The sequence below is a fragment of the Heteronotia binoei genome, chromosome 20 (genome assembly GCF_032191835.1).
Source record: "Heteronotia binoei isolate CCM8104 ecotype False Entrance Well chromosome 20, APGP_CSIRO_Hbin_v1, whole genome shotgun sequence".
Taxonomy (NCBI): Eukaryota; Metazoa; Chordata; class Lepidosauria; order Squamata; family Gekkonidae; genus Heteronotia; species Heteronotia binoei.
Genome location: NC_083242.1, coordinates 37,363,303 through 37,381,771, shown reverse-complemented (window position 1 = coordinate 37,381,771; position 18,469 = coordinate 37,363,303). Strand labels below are relative to the sequence as shown.

Genomic DNA, 18,469 nt, shown 5'->3' with positions numbered 1-18,469 from the left:
GACAACAAATTGAAATTATAGACTTTGGCCCATTCTGCACCAGGCTGTTAATCCTGGCTCATCGGCCCTGTCCTCAAACTGACATTCTACACTTGGTCCATGGAATCATAGAAACCATCTCCATTCACACTACACAAAATAATGTGTTTTGCAAGTTTTTGCTATTCTTATACAGTTTAAATCCAGTTGCAAATCGTGTTATTATTTAGGGTAGTGTGCATGCACCCCACGAGTCTGTGACTCTCGTGTAGAAAACCAGCTTGAGGACAGGGCTGAACCAGGATTAAAGCCTAGCCCGGAATTGGCTTTTAAGTCACGGTTTTACGCATTTCATTATTCATTATGGGGAGGGACAGTGGCTCAGGGGAGGGACAGTGGCTCAGTGGTAGAGCATCTGCTTGGGAAGCAGAAGGTCCCAGGTTCAATCCCCGGCATCTCCAAAAAAGGGTCCAGGCAAATAGGTGTGTAAAACCTCAGCTTGAGACCCTGGAGAGCCGCTTCCAGTCTGAGAAGATAATACTGACTTTGATGGACCGAGGGTCTGATTCAGTATAAGGCAGCTTCATATGTTCATATGTTCTTTGCACCCTAAGGTGCCTGGAATTCCTAGCAAAGTCGGGGGGGGGGGGGGACTAACAAATGCCAATCCAGCAACCGGCAGACCCCACCCCCCGCGGGCTCTTTGGCTCAGGCAACCTCTGGGGTGGCCTCCCCCACAGGATCGTTGTTAGGGTTGCCAAGTCCAATTCATGAAATATCTGCGGACTCTGGGGGTGGAGCCAGGAGACATTGGAGATGGAGCCAGGAACAAGGGTGCGACAAGCAGAACTGAACTCCAAAGCGAGTTGTGGCCATCCCATTTAAAGGGACAGCACACCTTTTAAAATGCCTTCCCTCCACTGGAAACAATGAAGGATAGGGGCACCTGCTTTGGAGGCTCACAGAATTGGACCCCCTGGTCCAATCCTTTTGAAACTCGGAGAGCATTTTGGGGAGAGGCACTGGACGTCACGCTGCAAATTTGGTGCCTCTACCTCAAATAACAGCCCCACCCCCGCAGAGCCCCAGATACCCGCAGATCAATTCTCCATTGACCCCTATGGGAATGAGTCTCCATAGAAAACAATGGAGTTCCCAGCAGACCTTTCCCTCCCTCCCCCTCCCCGCTTTCTGCTGACCCTCCAACCCGGGGGATCCCCTGCCCCCACCTGGGGATTGGCAACCCTCCCATTAGGGAGGCGGGGAGCCGGCTTCTTCCCTCCTTTCCCGCAGAAGACACGTGTCAACGCGCGTTCCCACGTGCCCCCGTCCCGACCCCGCGTTGCAGCCCCCTTTCCTCCCGCCTCCCCCGCCCGGGAGACTCACTTGAGGTTGTCCAGGGAGCGGACGTTGCGGGCGGCGCTGCCGTGCCCGCCTCCCCAGCTGCGCGACCGCCCGAACATGCTGCCTCGCCTGCCTCCGCTCTCCGGCTACGGCCTGGCTCCACTCAGCGGCATCGCCTCTGCCGGCCCCGCACTGCCATTCGGCCGCCACACACAGCTGCCCAGCCGCGGAAGGAGCCGCGCGGGGCACGCTGGGAAACGTAGTCCCCGGGAGACGCCGCCCGGCAGCCGGAGAGGACGCAAGGACTACGAGTCCCAGCGTGCACCTCGCGAAGGGAGGCCGGGCTGGAGCGAATAGCAGGCCGGCGGTGGGCGGGTCTTTGTGACCCGGAGGAAGGGAGGAGCCTGAAGGAGGCAGGGAGGCAGGCGGGGAAAGAGTGTCTCGGTTTGAGTCTCCGCTTCTTTATGGCATTAGTGGTGATCATCCCAGGAATTAGTGGAACAAATGCAATCAGCTGCCACCTCCTGTGGCTGAAGAGCAAATCTCATTGCAGCGTTGCCAACCTCCAGGCAGGGCCTAAAGCTCTCCCAAAATTATAACTGATCTCCAGGTGGTGAGATCCGTTCCCTCTAGGGACAATGGCTCCTTTGGAGGGTGGACTCTATAGCATAGTTAACGCTAAAGCATAGTTAATTAATTAAGAGGGGGGAGGGTGCTTTAGTGCCAGGGCACTGGGGGTTAAAGTTTGATTCCAGGTATGTAAAGTCCCATCCAGAGAAGCTGGACTTGGTCCCAGGTAGAGGAGCAGGGCACCACAGCCTTAGCTACTATGGTAAAAGAACCCTTGTAGTTTTCAGAGTGGCGACGGTACCCTTCTTGGTGCCCGCCAAGTCTTTTCAGAAAGTGGGTGGAGCTGGGAGGGATCCTGCCAGTAGGACCCATTAGGATTGCCAAGTCCAATTCAAGAAATATCTGGGGACTTTGGGGGTGGAGCCAGGAGGCTTTGGGGGTGGAGCCAGGAGACATTAGGGGTGGAGCCAAGATCAAGGCTGTGACCAGCATCATTGAACTCCAAAGGGAGTTCTGGCCATCACATTTAAAGGGACGGCACACCTTTTCATTTCCTTCCTTCCATAGGAAATAATGAAGGATAGGGGCACCTTCTTTTGGGGCTCATAGAATTGGACCCCCTGGTCCAATCTTTTTGAAACTTGGGGGGTATTTTGGGGAGAGGCACTAGATGCTATATGGAAAATTTGGTGCCTCTACCCCAACAAACCCCCCCCCAGAGCCCCAGATACCCGCGGATCAATTCTCCATGATTTTCTATGGGAATAAATCTCCCTAGGGAATAACAGAGTTCCCAGCAGACATTTCCCTCCCCTCCCCCCGCTTTCTGACGACCCTGAAGCGGGGGAAGGGCCTCCAAACCGGGGGATCCCCTGCCCCCACCTGGGGATTGGCAACCCTATTGCCCATTGGAGATTTGATTCGCAGTACAGGCTAAAATAACATTTCCGTGACAGCTGCCACTATAGTGTAGAGTCTCTTGACACCTCTTTCCCACTGTATTTTTTAAATTTACTCTTCTTATCCCCTGCATTTGGGCTTCCTCTGTGTGTGTAATCGGCTCTGTCTCCTATGTGGTCTTCAAACAATGCATTATTTGGTGGTTGCATGGAGGGTTGCCAGCCTCCAGGTGGGGCCTGGAGATCTCTCTCTTTTACAACTGGCAGAGATCAGTTCCCCTGGAGAAAATCACTGCTTTGAAGGGTGGACTCTAGGGCATCGTATCATGCTGAGGCTGCTCCCCTCCCCAAACCTCACCCTCTCCTGGATCCACCCTCAAGGTCTCCAGGTATTTTCTAACCCAGACCTGGCAACCCTATTTAAATGTGATGGCCAGGATTCCCTTCAGAGTTCAATTGTGCTTGTCACAACCTTGCTCCTGGCTCCACCCCTGAAGTCTCCTGGCTCCACCCCCAAAGTCCCCAGATATTTCCTGAGTCAGATCTGGTAACCCAAGTCGCACCCATCACCCCGTGTCAGAATTCAAAAGGTGTCCACAGGCTTAGAAAGATTAGGGACCCTTGTCTTAGTCAAATATGGGTCAAGGGAGAAGTCAAAGTGCAGAGACATTCGGGAGCATTGGATTTCATCCCTAAAGGGGAAAGGAAAAATTCATCTTCAGAACGAAAAGGGCGAGAGACCTGATATTTAAACAAGAGACAAAAGCTGAGAATGCAGCCAACCTGAATTCAGTGTGTTCAGCAAACAGATTGTTACAACCTTCTGTCAATGGAACTATATTCAATTGCTGATTTCTAAAAAAAAGTATTGATGTGTGTATGTTGGAGTGACCCCTGCAAGGAGCCGGGAAAAGAAATGCAGGGAAATGAACATATGAAGCTGCCTTATACTGAATCAGACCCTTGGTCCATCAAAGTCAGTATTGTCTACTCAGACTGGCAGCGGCTCTCCAGCTGAGGTTTTTCATGCCTATTTGCCTGGACCCTTTTTTGGAGATACCAGGGATTGAACCTGAGACCTTCTGCTTCCCAAGCAGATGCTCAACCACTGAGCCACCGTCCCACCCCAATATGCCACATGAAAGCCCCATTGTCTACAGGCCACAACCACAATGGGGGAATCCGGGGCTTTTTTGTAGCAGGAACTCCTTTGCCTATTAGGTCACACCCACCTGATGTAGCCAATCCTCCTGGAGCTTACAGTAGGCCCTGTACTAAGAGTCCAGTAAGCTCTTGCAGGATTGGCTACAACAGGGGTGTGTGGCCTAATATGCAAAGGAATTCCTGCTACAAAAAAATTCCTGGGAGAACCACACAAGTCTCTGTCCATGTGGAAAACACTACTGTGGCTCAGACCCAAAGTCTCTGCTTGGCATGAGGCTTGTTCCCCGACATCTCCAGTAAGAGGTCTCAAGGCAGATGGTGGTGATGGAAACAACCTCCCTCCATCTGGAGAATTTAGGTAGGCTGCAACCTGCATTCCCAGCTTTTTGTTCCTTGTTTAAATAGTAGGTCTCTTGCCCCTTTTCATTCTGGTCTTGCAGTTTTCCTTTCCCCTTTAGGGATGAAATCCACAACTTAGAGGGCTGAGAGGTTGCCTTGGGAAAAGACAGCTTCCTATGCTTTGAGCAAGATCTAAAGGACCTGCTTAAAGATAAAATTTGTCTTGCCGCTATTTTTAAATGGTTTGTGTGTGCTCATCTTTTCTTTGACAGTCTGAAGCCCTGCCCAGGTATGGCCTGCGAATCACGGTGCCAGTTCATGGCCAGTTCCTGGGAGGTGCCAGAGACAGTACCATGAGCAAAACCTCTCTCTATGAAACTGTCCTCTTGTGAGCCTAGGGTTGCCCATTCTGGATTGGGAAATACCTGGAGATTTTGGGGGGGGGGGGGTTGAGCCTGGGGTGGGGTACAATGCATAGAGTCCACGCATGCATGTATAAATGTTTCATTTCGTTTATTTGATTTGTATCCCGCCATCCCCACCGAAGCAGACTCAAGGCGGCTGAATGTTGCTTTACATCAGGGGTGGCCAAACTTGCTTAAGAACATAAGAGAAGCCATGTTGGCTCTGACCAATGGCCCATCCAGCTCTGTGTCACACAGTGGCCAAAAAAAGAGGGGCCATCAAGAGGTCCATCAGTGGGGTCAGGACACTAGAAGCCCTCACACTGTGCCCCCACTCAAGCGCCAAGAATACAGAGCGTCACTTGCCCAAGACATAAGAGAAGCCATGTTGGATCAGGCCAAAGACCATTCCAGTTCAACGCTCTGTGTCACATAAGAGAAGCCATGTTGGGTCAGGCCAATGGCCCCTCCAGTTCAACACTCTGTCTCACACAGTGGTCCGAAAACCCAGGTGCCATCAGGAGGTCCATCAGTGGGGCCAGGACACTAGAAGCCCTCCCACTGTGCCCCCCCCCCAAGCACAAGCATACAGAGCATCACTGCCCCAGACAGAGAGTTCCAACGATAAGCTGTAGCTAAGAGCCACTGATGGACCTCTGCCTCATATGCTTATCCATATGCTTAACGTAAAAGCCCCAGGGAATAAACGTCAGATGTTTGAGAGCCGCATGACATGAATGTCAGATGCTTGAGAGGAAGGGAGGAAGGAAAATAGCCGGGGAGGGTGAGGGAAAGGTGCAAAGAAAGCAACTTTAAATGCATTCTCCAAGCCACCAGGCTTGCTTGGCTTTGAGGAGTGATTTAAAGAGACAAATGCCTTCTCCAAGCCAGCCAATGGGGTGGTGGGGTTTTTGTGTGAGATATGCGTGAAAGAGCCACACTTTGCATCCACCCGCAGCCGACGCCCACCCGTCACTAGGCAACAGGTCACTGGTTGGGCGGGGCGACTGGTCCAGAGACACCCCGCGAAAGCAGCGTGCAGCAAAGCAGCAAAGCGTGCAGCAAAGCAGCACTTCCGGTTAAGGGCGGAAAGGGCGGGCTTTCGCACCGATTGGCAACTGCGCAGGCGCCACCACCTCCCTCAGGGCTGTAGCTGAGGTTGCCAGGGCGACGGCGGTTGAGCCGGGGAAACAGCCTCCTCCTCCTGTTCCTCCCCGTCGCGTGAGCCTTTCTCGGCTCCCCCGGGGATGCCGATGCCGCCGTTCGTCCGCCTCCTTCGCGGGGGCGCCGATGCAGCCCCTCGGCCACCTCCTTCGCGGCGTCCGGCGGGCGAGCGGATGAGGCGATGGCGGCGCTGTCAATCAGCTGCCGTCGCGGCCAATGGGAGTGGCGGGGGGGCGGCCCTGGCTGATGAGGCGGAGGCGGCGCTGTCAATCAGCTGCCGTCGCGGCCAATGGGAGCGGCGGGGGGGGCGGCCCTGGCTGATGCGGCGGAGGCGGCATTGTCAATCATCTGGCGTCGCGACCAATGGGAGGGGCGGTGCTCGTCGGTTTGGCCAATGGGAGCGGCGGGGGGGGCGGCCCTGGCTGATGAGGCGGAGGCGGCGCTGTCAGTCAACTGCCGCCACGGCTAATGGGAGTGGCGTGGGGCGGCCCTGGCTGATGAGGCGGTGGCGGCGCTGACAGTCAACTGCCGCCACGGCCAATGGGAGTGGCGGGGGGCGGCCCTGGCTGATGCGGCGGAGGCGGCATTGTCAATCATCTGGCGTCGCGACCAATGGGAGGGGCGGTGCTCGTCGGTTTGGCCAATGGGAGCGGCGGGGGGGGCGGCCCTGGCTGATGAGGCGGAGGCGGCGCTGTCAGTCAACTGCCGCCACGGCCAATGGGAGTGGCGGGGGGCGGCCCTGGCTGATGCGGAGGAGGTGGCGTTGTCAATCATCTGCCGTCGCGGCCAATCGGAGGGGCGGTGCTCGTCGGTTTGGCCAATGGGGCGGCCCTGGCTGATGAGGCGGAGGCGGTGCTGTCAGTCAACTGCCGCCGCGGCCAATGGGAGTGGCGGAGGCGGCGTTGTCAATCATCTGTCGTCGCGGCCAATGGGAGGGGCGGTGCTCGTCGGTTTGGCCAATGGGAGCGGCGGGGGGGGCGGCTCTGGCTGAAGAGGCGGAGGCGGCGCTGTCAGTCAACTGCCGCCGCGGCCAATGGGAGTGGCGGAGGCGGCGTTGTCAATCATCTTGCGTCGCGGCCAATGGGAGGGGCGGCGCTGTCCATCAGCCGTCGGCTCGGCCAATGGGAGCGGCGGGGGGGCGGGCCTGGCGTCTGCGGGAGGCGATGCGGGGCCGGCGGGAGGCGGGCGGCCGGGCCCGGTGGCGGCGCCGGTGACCCCTTGGGCGTCCCTGCCCGATGTTCCACGCCGGCCTCTTCGTGGCCAACGTGCTGCTGCTCTACTACGCCTTCCTGCTGGAGTACATCGCCCTCAACGTGGGCATCGTCTTCCTGCCCGACGACCTGGACCAGGCGCTGGTGGAGCTGGGCGTCCTCTCCGACCCGGCCCTGGCCGCCCACCCGGACCCCGCCGACGCCCCCGAGCCGCCCCTGCTCGACGGCTACTGGGACTGAGCCACGCGGCCGGGCAGGTAAGCGTGGCCTTCTCTGCGGCGGCCCCCTCTGCCCGCGAACAGGGAAGGTGGTCGTGGGCGGCCTGCAAGGAGCGAGAGGCCCACGGAACAGCCTTCCTAGGAGGAAAGAGGAGCGGCGGAGAGTCTGGGAGACCCGCCTTCCAATTCTCCCTTGCCCCCATGGTGGGTAGCCGTTAGGGTTGCCAATCCCCAGGTAGGAGCAGGGGATCCCCCGGGTTGGAGGCCCTCCCCCCTCCCGCTTCAGGGGGAGACTGTCTGCTGGGCACTCCCTTATTCCCCATAGAGACCGATTCCCGTTGGATATAATGGTGAATTGATCTGGGGAGGGGGGTGGTGTTTAGGTAGAGGCATCAAATTTGCAGCATAGCATCTAGTGCCTCTCCCCAAAAGACCCTCCCAGTTTCAAAAAGGTCGGTCCAGAGAGTCCAATTCTATGAGCCTCAAAAGAAGGTGCCCCTATCCTTCATTATTTCCAATGGAGGGAAGACATTTTTAAAGATGTGCGGTCCCTTTAAGTGTGATGGCCAGAACTCCCTTTGGAGTTTAGTTATGCTTGTCACAACCTTGCTCCTGGCTCCACCCCCAATGTCTCCTGGCTCCATCCCCAAAGTCCCCAGGCATTGGACCTGGCAACCCTGCAAAGAGCGAGAGACCATGGGACAACTTTCCTCCCTGCGGGGCTTGGTTAGGATAAAAGAGGGGGAGGAGCGGTGCAGGGTTGTCAGGCTAGGGTCTGGGAGACCAGGGTTCCAATTCCCCTTTTCCCCATGAGTACTTTGGGGCAGGTGGGTTCAGACCAGGCGTTGGTCCAAAGCAGCAAGACAGAGGCCAGTTCCGCACTAGACCAGCCCTTTCCCTGGATTGATTTTCTGCAGTAGAATCATAACGCATAGAGTTGGTTTCTACAGTTCCATGATTTAAGTGTAGAATGTCAGTTTTGGGGGCCAGGGCTGGACCAGGATTAAAAGTCTAGTGTGGAATTGGCCAGAATTCATCAGCAGTTCCCAAAGGAACCTCATCAGCTGCAGAAGAACAAAGTTTGAGTACAGCAGCACCTTTTAAGACCAATGAAGATCTATTCCTAGTATATTTTGCGTGCACGAAAGCTTGTTCCAACTTTGTTGGTCCTGAAAGTGCCACTGGATTCGGCCAGTTGCATATACTCAGTGAGCCACTCCGAGCCTGCTTCAGTGGCGAGGGTGGGATATAAATCCAATAAACCTAAACCTTACCTACCTCATAGGGTTGTTGTGTGGATGAAATGGAGGAAAAAAATTACTTAGTTCAAAGAAGGGCAACCAAGATGATTTGGGGGAGGGCTGAGGAAAGGCTGAAGATTCTGGGGCTTTTCAGTTTGGGAGACAACTAAAGGGGGATGCGATATTGTGAAATTACGCATAGGGTAGAGAATGTTGACACAGAAATTTTTCTCCCTCTCCCAAAATACTAGAATCGAGGGCATCGAATAAAGCTGATGAGCAGTGGGTTCAGCAGAGACAAAAGGAAATACTTGACACTGAGAGTGGTTAAAATACAGAATTTGCCGCCAGAGGATTTGGTGATAGACCCAGGAATAAACAGCTTTCAAAGGAGATTGGAGAGATTAATGGACAGTAAATCTATCAGTGGCTACTAGCCATGGTGACTGGAGAACCTCCGCATTCAGAAGCGCTGGTCCTCTGAATCCCAGAACCAGAAGGCAACATCAGGGGAAGGCCTTGTCGGTCCTCTAGAGGAAGAGGTTGGCCACTGTGTGAGACAGGATACTGAACTAAATGAACCACTGGTCCAGTCCGGCAGGGCTGTTATGAAGACCTTGGCATCTGTGCCGTTGTCGGCTCTCCAGAGGAACTGGTCGGCCACTGTGTGAGACAGGATGCTGAACAAGGCGGACTTTTGGTTTGATCCACCAGGGCTCTTCTTGCATTATTAAACAAACAAAGAAATTCCTCCTTGACTTTTGCAGGGCAGTTGCTTGGAAGGGCAGAACGCCCTGTGAAGCACTCTCCTTTGCCCGGGTGCTTCCTGCTATTGCCAGTTATTGGGGAAACAGCCGCTTTGACTTGGCAAAGGGAGCAAATGTGGGGGAGATGCTTGAAAAACTGGCAGGTGTGGGATAGTTGCCAGGCGCGGTGAGGCTGGTTCAGACTTCACCTCTGCCACAAACCCACTCGGCAGTCTTGTGAGAAGTCGCTCTCGGCCCTTCCCTTCTGCAAAGTGGGGCCAATAGCACTGGTCAGAGATACATCAGAGGGTTTTGCGAATGCCATATAAACACTAAGTATTGTTAACCAGTATCCCATGGTTGGCACAACGGTGCAGCTTCTGTGACTCCACAAAACGGGCGGCGATGCTGTAAGCAAACCCCAAGTCTGTGGTTATTCTCTTGTGATTCACTGAAGCCCAGTGGGGAGGGAGGCACTTGTGGCTTACCTGAAAGCACAGTATGTGATCTGGCTCCATCTTACTGTGGGTTTTTGGTGGGTGATTCCTTCTGCACGTTTCTCCTCCTCAATATGGCACAGGAACAGCCCCAGTTACTCCTTCCCATCACCAGCCCAGGAAGTTTCAGTGAGAGATGGGACCTTTCCGGTCATCCTTCATCTTGGTATCCTGCTTTTCCCTCCACAGAGCAGAGGGGGTCGTGTGTGATGCTATCTCATTGTAAATTTCCGCCCTGTGAAGTAGGTTAGGCTAAGAGGGAGAGTGACTGATTGGATTCAAGGCTGACCAGGGTGGGATTTGAATCTGGGTCCCCCCAGACCAACACGCTAACTATAGTAGTAATCACCAGAGAGGTTTCTGTTGATCCCATCAGGTGCACCAGGAACACCTGGAATACTGCATGGTGTGTTTACCCCCAGATTGAAATAAATATTGCATTTCTCACTGTGTAATTCCATCATATGGCCATACCCAGAGAGGCAGTGAGAGGAGGCACCCAGGCTGGCTTAGGTGGGCAGCAGAACTGGGGAGGGGAGTGGTTCCTACAGGCAAGCAGATGGCTTAAAACCTTACCACTTTTTGATTGACTGATTAAGAACATAAGAGAAGCCCTGTTGGATCAGGCCAATGGCCCATCCAGTCCAACACTCTGTGTCACAGAAGAACATAAGAGAAGCCATGTTGGATCAGGCCAATGGCCCATCCAGTCCAACACTCTGTGTCACAGAAGAACATAAGAGAAGCCATGTTGGATCAGGCCAGTGGCCCCTCCAGTCCAACACTCTGTGTCACATAAGAACACAAGAGAAGCCATGTTGGATCAGGCCAGTGGCCCATCCAGTCCAACACTCTGTGTCACATAAGAACACAAGAGAAGCCATGTTGGATCAGGCCAATGGCCCATCCAGGCAAACACTCTGTGTCACATACGAACATAAGAGAAGCCCTGTTGGATCAGGCCAGTGGCCCATCCAGTCCAACACTCTGTGTCACACAGTGGCCAAAAAAACAGGTGCCATCAGGAGGCCCATCAGTGGGGCTAGTACACTAGAAGCTCTCCCACTGTTGCCCCCCCAAGCACCAAGACTACAGAGCATCACTGCCCCAGAAATAAGAACATAAGAGAAACTATGTTGGATCAGGCCGATGGCCCATCCATTCCAACACTCTGCGTCACATAAGAAAGGCCATGTTGGATCCGGCCAGTGGCCCATCCAGTCCAACACATAAGAACATAAGAGAAGCCATGTTGGATCAGGCCAGTGGCCCATCCAGTCCAACACTCTGTGTCACATAAGAGAAGCCTTGCTGGATCAGGCCAGTGGCCCATCCAGTCCAACACTGTGTGTCACATAGTGGCCAAAAAATTTATATACACACACACTGTGGCTAATAGATTAATTTGGGGTATTGACCACCTTTCCTGAAAGCCAGGCTCAGGGTGGTAAACATCAAAATTCTGGTAAACATCAAAATTATAACTAATGAACAAATAAAGCCAGAATAAATAAAATAATAAGACAAGATTTCCCCCCCAAAAAGATGGGTGGCAACTGGCACTGGCCAGGGAGTTCGTATTTCATTTCTCTTCAGAGCCAGTTTGGTGTAGTGGTTAAGTGTGCAGACTCTTATCTGGGAGAACCGGGTTTGATTCCCCACTCCTCCACTTGCACCTGCTGGAATGGCCTTGGGTCAGCCATAGCTCTGGCAGAGGTTGTCCTTGAAAGGGCAGCAGCTGTGAGAGCCCTCTCCAGCCCCACCCACCTCACAGGGTGTTTGTTGTGGGGGAGGAAGGGAAAGGAGATTGTGAGCCGCTCTGAGACTCTTCGGAGTGGAGGGCGGGATATAAATCCAATATCTTCTTCTTCAGAGCCATTGGCTCTTCTGTACATCTACAGCGACTTGATAAGGCAGGCCTCTGTCTCCATTTTTGCACTCTGCAATGTAGTCCTAAGCAAAATCATGCCCTTCTTTGTCCATTGACTTCAGTGGACTTTGAAGGGCACACTCTGTTTAGGATTGCACTGGGAGAAACAGCAAAGCCAGGCCCAAGCTGTTGGGTTAGCAAGCCATGACAAAATGTTTTTTGGGGGGGAGGGGATTTAATTTGAGCCAGAGCCCCCTGGGGTTTATTAGCCCCAGGATTCAGCTTCTTCACCATCCGCCCCACTTAGGATGGTACGCTCCTGTGTAATGGTGGATCCGGTTTTCTTCTCTTCCTTCCCCAACCACCCCCCTCCACCCCCTGAATGCTGTTCCTCTCCAAAAGGCCTGTCCTTCAGCTGAGAATTCCAGTCAGCACAACTTTTTCAGCCCACAAACAGATGCATTGGGGAGGGGGGGGGTGTTCTCTTTCCTGTGCCGTTATCAGCGTAATGAGATTTTTCTTTTTAAAAACCAGCATCGATCACATTAAGTGCCCTTTGCGTCACAGCACTGAGACTCATGGCTCAGCTCTAAATCCTGGTTGCAGGAAAAACCCCGCTTGCTGGGATGGCAGAGAGCCACAGTGAAATGGGTTGTGAGCTTTCAGGAACTGTTCGCTCCAGAAGGTCTTAGATTTGCGATGCTGGGGGGTTTGCTTATCGGCTTTGCGCCTGTGTGGTTGCGGGGGTGCTACAGAACATTGGACGGCCTCCTCCTCGCTGTGAGTGGTTAGCTTTTTCTACTGATTTCCCCTAAACAGGATTTTGAGGAAGGAATTGTGGAAAGAAGTCAGGCGCCCCCCTTGCCTGTCTTCCTGAAACCGGCATACCTCTTCCCTCTGCTGGTTGTGGAAGTCAGGCCTCACTTATTTGAATTTCACATTTTTCTTTCGTTAGAACTTTAGAAGAGCCCTGCTGGGTCAGAACAGTGGTCTATCAAGTCCAGCCTCCTGTCTCACACAGTGGCCAACTAGTTCCTCTGGAGGGCCAACAACAGGGCAGAGAGGCTGAGACCTTCCCCTGATCAGAACCTTAGACTATCCCTGCTGGGTCAGACCAATGAGGGTCCATCTAGTCCAGCATCCTATCTCACACAGTGCCCAACTGGTTCCTCTGGAGGGCCAACAACGGCATAGAGGCCAAGGCCTTCCCCTGAGAAGAACATCAGAAGAGCCCTGCTAGATCAGACCAGTGAAGGTCCATGCAGTCCAGCCTCCTGTCTCACACAATGGCCAACCAGTTCCTCTGGAGAGCCAACAACAGGGCAGAGAGGCCGAGGCCTTCCCCTGAGAGGAACATCAGAAGAGCCCAGCTGGGTCAGACCAGTGAGGGGCCATCTAGTCCAGCCTCCTCTCTCACACAATGGCCAACCAGTTCCTCTGGAGAGCCAACAACAGGGCAGAGAGGCCGAGGCCTTCCCCTGAGAGGAACATCAGAAGAGCCCTGCTGGGTCAGACCAGGGAGGGTCCATCTAGTCCAGCCTCCTCTCTCACACAATGGCCAACCAGTTCCTCTGGAGGGCCAACCACAGGGCAAAGAGGCTGAGGCCTTCCCCAGCTGTTGCCTCCCGGCACTGTGCTATCCTGTGGGCAGGGATACATTTGAATTGCTGTCTCGTGCCCCCTAGGCGAGTTCCCAGTTCTTATTTGCAAGAGCCACAGAGTGCTTTTTCGAGCTCTGAGCAGAAAGGCGACACCACCGACCTTGCACAAATGGTGCCGCAAACGGAATCTCTCACTGCCAGAAACGCGAGTAGCTCTTGCAGGGCAGACAAACACAGAGCTGCTTCAAGAGGTTGCCATTTGCCAGGGTCAGGTTTTCCACTTCCAGAACAGAAAACGAACTGGGCCTTCCAGACCCAGTGTTGCGAAAGGATCTCCTTCAAGGTGGCAGCCCAGCTCTTCCCTGCCTTGGTTTGAGTCTCACCTCAGGCTGTGTGGGACATCTGCCCTGGCGGGTGGCCCAGGGTCACACAGGGAGCTTCAGGGAACCAGATTTTCTCCATTCCCTGCCCGATCACCTGGAGTATTGCAGAATGGAAGTTCCTGTTCGGTGTGTGTTGTGAATTTGCATTATTAGGGATTGCGGCTTGGGGCTCTTTAGCATGGAGCAATGTCGATTAACACATGGAATTCACTGCCACAGGAGGTGGTGGTAAGGAGAACTGTGGCGGCACAGTGAAAAATCAGAATACAAATCAACTGCGCCAAAAACATGCACTTAGGAAAAGGAAAGGTCCCCCGTGCAAGCACCAGTCGTTTCCGACTCTGGGGTGACGTTGCTTTCACTACGTTTTCACGGCAGACTTTTTACGGGGTGGTTTGCCATTGCCTTCCCCAGTCATCTACACTTTCCCCCCAGCAAGCTGGGCACTCATTTTACCAACCTCGGAAGGATGGAAGGCTGAGTCAACCTCGAGCTGGCTACCTGAAAACCCAGCTTCCGCCAGGGATCGAACTCAGGTCGTGAGCAGAGCTTAGGACTGCAGGACTGCAGCTTTAACACTCTGCGCCACGGGGCCCTATAAAAAACATACACTTAATACTTCCTTAAAATAGAAACATTCAAAAACCTTTTTATAAATATACAAGCCTCAGCGTATCAACAATACAAATACAAAACTTATGAGCACAAAGTCCTGTGAAAAACAAGTCAGTTTCGCCGCGTGACTCTGGAAGACTTCTCAGTCCTTTGCGGGGCTGTAGAAAATCCCAGATAAATTTCTTACACGGAGTCTATCCGCAGAATCAAATCACAAGCTGTCATTTGAGAATTATACTGTGAGAGATGGACGTGTGCAAGAGATAGATTGTAAGCAATATTTATTCAGCTTATGAAAAAGCTGCATTCAGCGAAATGTGACGGCAGACTTTCCTTTAGAGCTGATTTTTGTGGATCGACTGTGTTAGAAATTTATTTGGGATTGAGCCCGTTTACGGGAAAAGGCGGAATATAAGGCTATTAAATAAATAAAAAAATAAAAATTTTCTAGAACCCCTCAAGGACTGAGAACTCTTCTGGTGTAAGGCAGTGAAATTGACTTGTTCTTTATGAGACTCTGTGCTTATAAGTTTTGTATTTGTATTGTTGATACACCAATGCTTGTACATTTGAATGTTTCTTCTTCAAGGACGTGTTAACCGTATGTTTTAGGCACAGTTGTTTTGTATTCTGAAAGGAAGTGGTGGTGGCTACAAACATAGACAGCTTCAAGAGGGGATTGGATCAACATCTGGAGCAGAGGTCCATCAGTGGCTCTTAGCCACAGCATAGTGTTGGAACTCTCTGTCTGGGGCAGTGATGCTCTGTCTTCTTGTTGCTTGGGGGGGGCACCGTGGGAGGGCTTCTAGTGTCCTGGCCCCACTGATGGACCTCCTGCTGGCACCATTTTTTTGGCTATTGTGTGACACAGAGTATTGGACTGGATGAGCCATTTTCCTGATCCAACATGTCTTCTCTTATATTCCTATGACTGGGGCAGTGATGCTCTGTATTCTTGGTGCTGAGGGGGGCGAGAGTGGGAGGGCTTCTAGGGCTCTGGCCCCACTGATGGACCTCCTGATGGCCCCTGTTTTTTTGGCCACTGTGTGACACAGAGTGCTGGACTGGATGGGCCACTGGCCTGATCAGCATGGCTTCTTTTATGTTCTTGGTAGGCAGAAGGTCCCAGATTCCATCCCCACCTCCTCCAGTTGAAAAAGGCCAGGCAGGAGGTGATGGGAAAGACCCTTTTTTGCTTGAGACCCTGGAGAGCAACTGCCAGTCTGAGTAGACAATGCTGACCTTGATGAACCCAGGGGGAGGGGGGGTTGATTCATTGTTTACACCTGGCATCTGCCTCTTGAGGGGCACCCTTGTAGGACTTCCCGGCCAGGTGATGCTCTCTGCCCCAGCCTACTTCTGCCAATGGCACCTGTTGTTCTCCCTTTGCGATAACTGTGCCTCTCTCTCTCTTTTCCCTCCCGCTTAGAGTTCACCGCACATTTGGGAAATGAGTCAAGACTTTCCGAGTCCCCTCCAAGTTGTGACTTAATGGTGTGGCCTCGAAGGTGCATCCTTGCAGAAGAAAATGCTTCCGGGGGACTTGGATGACATGACTCAGCTGGGCCCAGGCTGTGGCCTTCACCATGGCCATCATCTTCATCGTCAGGGTTTGGACATGGTTCTGCCGGGACTAGCGGCGCACAGCCTCAGGATTGCGTGGAGGCTGGGGAAGGCTCTCCACGGCGTCATGACAAATCGCTAAAAGCTGCTCGCTCAGACTTTGCCGCTTCCAGGGAATGAGCAGAGAGCTGATTCCAGCATTCAGGAAGGTTTTTTTTTATTTTTTGCTGGGGAGTCTGAGTTGGCCTGGCAGCGGCAGTTTCAGGGGTCCAGGCAAAGCAGCAGGGGGTGCCAAGGTGAGGAACGGCCTCCTCAGCGTCTTCCGTAACATTTCAAGGGAGTCGCTCTTGCACTGTTACGGTGGGCTGGCATTGCCCAAGGAGGTGGCTGCTTTGAACACCTCCCCCCAGACACTTCTTGCAGTCGGAAAACTGTTCATTTCAACAAGGCGAGGAGCCTTTTCCCTCTTATGTTAAGATTCTGCCATCTTTTAGATAAACAGATTTCCTTTTGCAGGGAGCGTGAGAGGTGGGAACGGTTGGAAGCCGGTGTTTCCCATCCCCCTTCAGCCTGAGGTGTTCCTGGCCCACAGGAATCCTGCTGTGTGGCGTTCCTGAAGGTTTGGAATCTGCTGCTCTTGTGACCCACATCCGCCGGCTGATCAGGTGCACTTTTGGAAACACTTTCTGAACCCCACTTAATGCTTCAGGAATTCACTCGTTCACCCTCACGTCGCCTTTCAGAGAAGAAATACGCAGTATGATTGTATCTGCCAAGCAGTGTTAGTGGGAGGGGAAAAAAAAATGAATGGCTTTGTAAGTATTTTTGTAATTTTTGGGAAAGGGAAGGAGTCCTCTTTAACGATGACGCGTTATTTTGGAAAATGTCGAATGGCAGTTCTGTTTTTTAAAAAGCAATATGCTGAGAAACCAGCCTCAATCCAGTATGCAGGGCAGAGAGGATGGGGGAGTTTTGTATATTAATTTATACACACGTGTGGGATTAACGTCGGGCCTCTGCTGAAGGCCACAGCCAAGCATCCATATTTGAGCTGCCTGTAATTAAGATGCTTTGCATTTAATGAATACAGTGAATGCCAAACTACAGCGGTTGCACTTGTCATATTTTTCCCTGCAAGCCATGGGGTCAGCTGCAGAATGCTGCCTCCCGTTGACCTGTGGGATGGACTTGGAGAACAGAACATACGAGGAAACCAAAATTAAATTGGGCTGCTTCCTTTCATTTCAACAAGGCTAGAAGGAGAGTCAGTTTGGTGTAGTGGTTAAGTGTGCGGACTCTTATCTGGGAGAACCAGGTTTGATTCGCCACTTCTCCACTTGCAGCTGCTGGAATGGCCTTGGGTTAGCCATAGCTCTCTTATCTGGGAGAACCGGGTTTGATTCCCCACTCCTCCACTTGCACCTGCTGGAATGGCCTTGGGTCAGCCATAGCTCTTATCTGGGAGAACCGGGTTTGATTCCCCACTCCTCCACTTGCACCTGCTAGCATGGCCTTGGGTCAGCCATAGCCCTGGCAGAGGTTGTCCTTGAAGGGGCAGCTGCTGTGAGAGCCCTCTCCAGCCCCACCCACCTCACAGGGTGTCTGTTGTGGGGGAGGAAGGGAAAGGAGATTGTGAGCCGCTCTGAGACTCTTTGGAGTGGAGGGCGGGATATAAATCCAATATCTTCTTCTTCCTTTCATCTCTCCCAGTGTTAAAGAGACAATATAACAGCATTCAGCAATGTTGGGTTTAAAACGTTTTTAAAAAGAGGTCATAAAAAAACACATTTAATGTACATTTCTCAAATTTTTTTTACACTGTACAACAGTTCTGATCCCAGACAGGTGGGATTTGGCGGGGATTCGCAGCAGTATCCTGACCGACCTTCCCTCTAAGCTGAGTGAGTGCGAGATGGCTCACAGTTCTTCAGCCTACGGCTGGCACATTTTGCTTAGCTCAGGCAAACTAATTGATGCAGCAGCTCACCACTCTAACGCCAGCAGCTCACAAAGTATAATTTTTGCTCCCAAGACTCCGCAGCTTAGAGGGGACATGGCTCCTGACACATTGAGAACAGCTAACTTCTTCAGCCGGTTTGGTGCTGCTTCCATCCTTTGTCAGGAGCAGAATGAGCTGGTTTGTCCCCAGCTGGCCTGGCCTGGCCGCCCCCCCCAGGGGTACCTTGGTCTGGCCTGCAGTAGAATGGAGAAGAGCTTGTTCTCTTGGGGATGAAGCATGCCAGGCAGTATCATTTTCTCGTCCATCGGGGAGGAAGGTCTGCCAATCAAAAACACCCACTTTCTAACAGCTTATTTCCCAGAATCCCCTGCAATGTTCTGAATGTCCCAAATAGAAGAGGCTTTCTCACGATCCGTGTGTGTCTGGGGGGAGAGCAGCAGATAACAAAGGCCTTTCTGGATCAGAAAGCCCCCTCTGCTCCCAACAGCAGGTTTCCTGTTATCACCCTTCCCCTTGGAATTTGTCCCCCCCCCCCCCCCCGAAAAAAAATTATCAGGTTAGCAGACCACCTCCAGTTCTGGACACAGCTGTGGGGCCCAGCCCCTCCTCCAGTGCTGGAGGTTCAAACAAAATAAGCCTTGTGCCAAACTGAGGAAGGTGGTGGTATATTGGGGGGGGGGAGGTGAGATCAGGAGCTCAGG

At 52.9% G+C, this 18,469-nt stretch overlaps 2 protein-coding genes across 2 annotated transcripts in view; one reads left to right on the top strand and one right to left on the bottom strand.

Annotated features, from left to right (window-relative positions):
* The window catches only part of CLEC16A (C-type lectin domain containing 16A), a 132,882-nt gene extending 131,431 nt beyond the window's left edge, over nt 1-1,451 (bottom strand). Inside the window, exon 1 of the mRNA XM_060260795.1 lies at nt 1,366-1,451. Coding sequence (XP_060116778.1) covers nt 1,366-1,442 — 77 coding nt within the window. The 5' untranslated portion in view covers nt 1,443-1,451. The remainder of the gene's footprint in view (nt 1-1,365) is intronic.
* Nucleotides 1,452-7,022: 5,571 nt separating this feature from the next.
* Nucleotides 7,023-16,913, top strand: DEXI (Dexi homolog). Its single transcript, XM_060260706.1, has 2 exons — nt 7,023-7,331; nt 15,675-16,913. The coding sequence occupies exon 1, from the start codon at nt 7,099-7,101 to the stop codon at nt 7,312-7,314; it is 216 nt and encodes a 71-aa protein (XP_060116689.1). The 5' UTR covers nt 7,023-7,098; the 3' UTR covers nt 7,315-7,331; nt 15,675-16,913.
* The last annotated feature ends 1,556 nt before the right edge of the window (nt 16,914-18,469 follow it).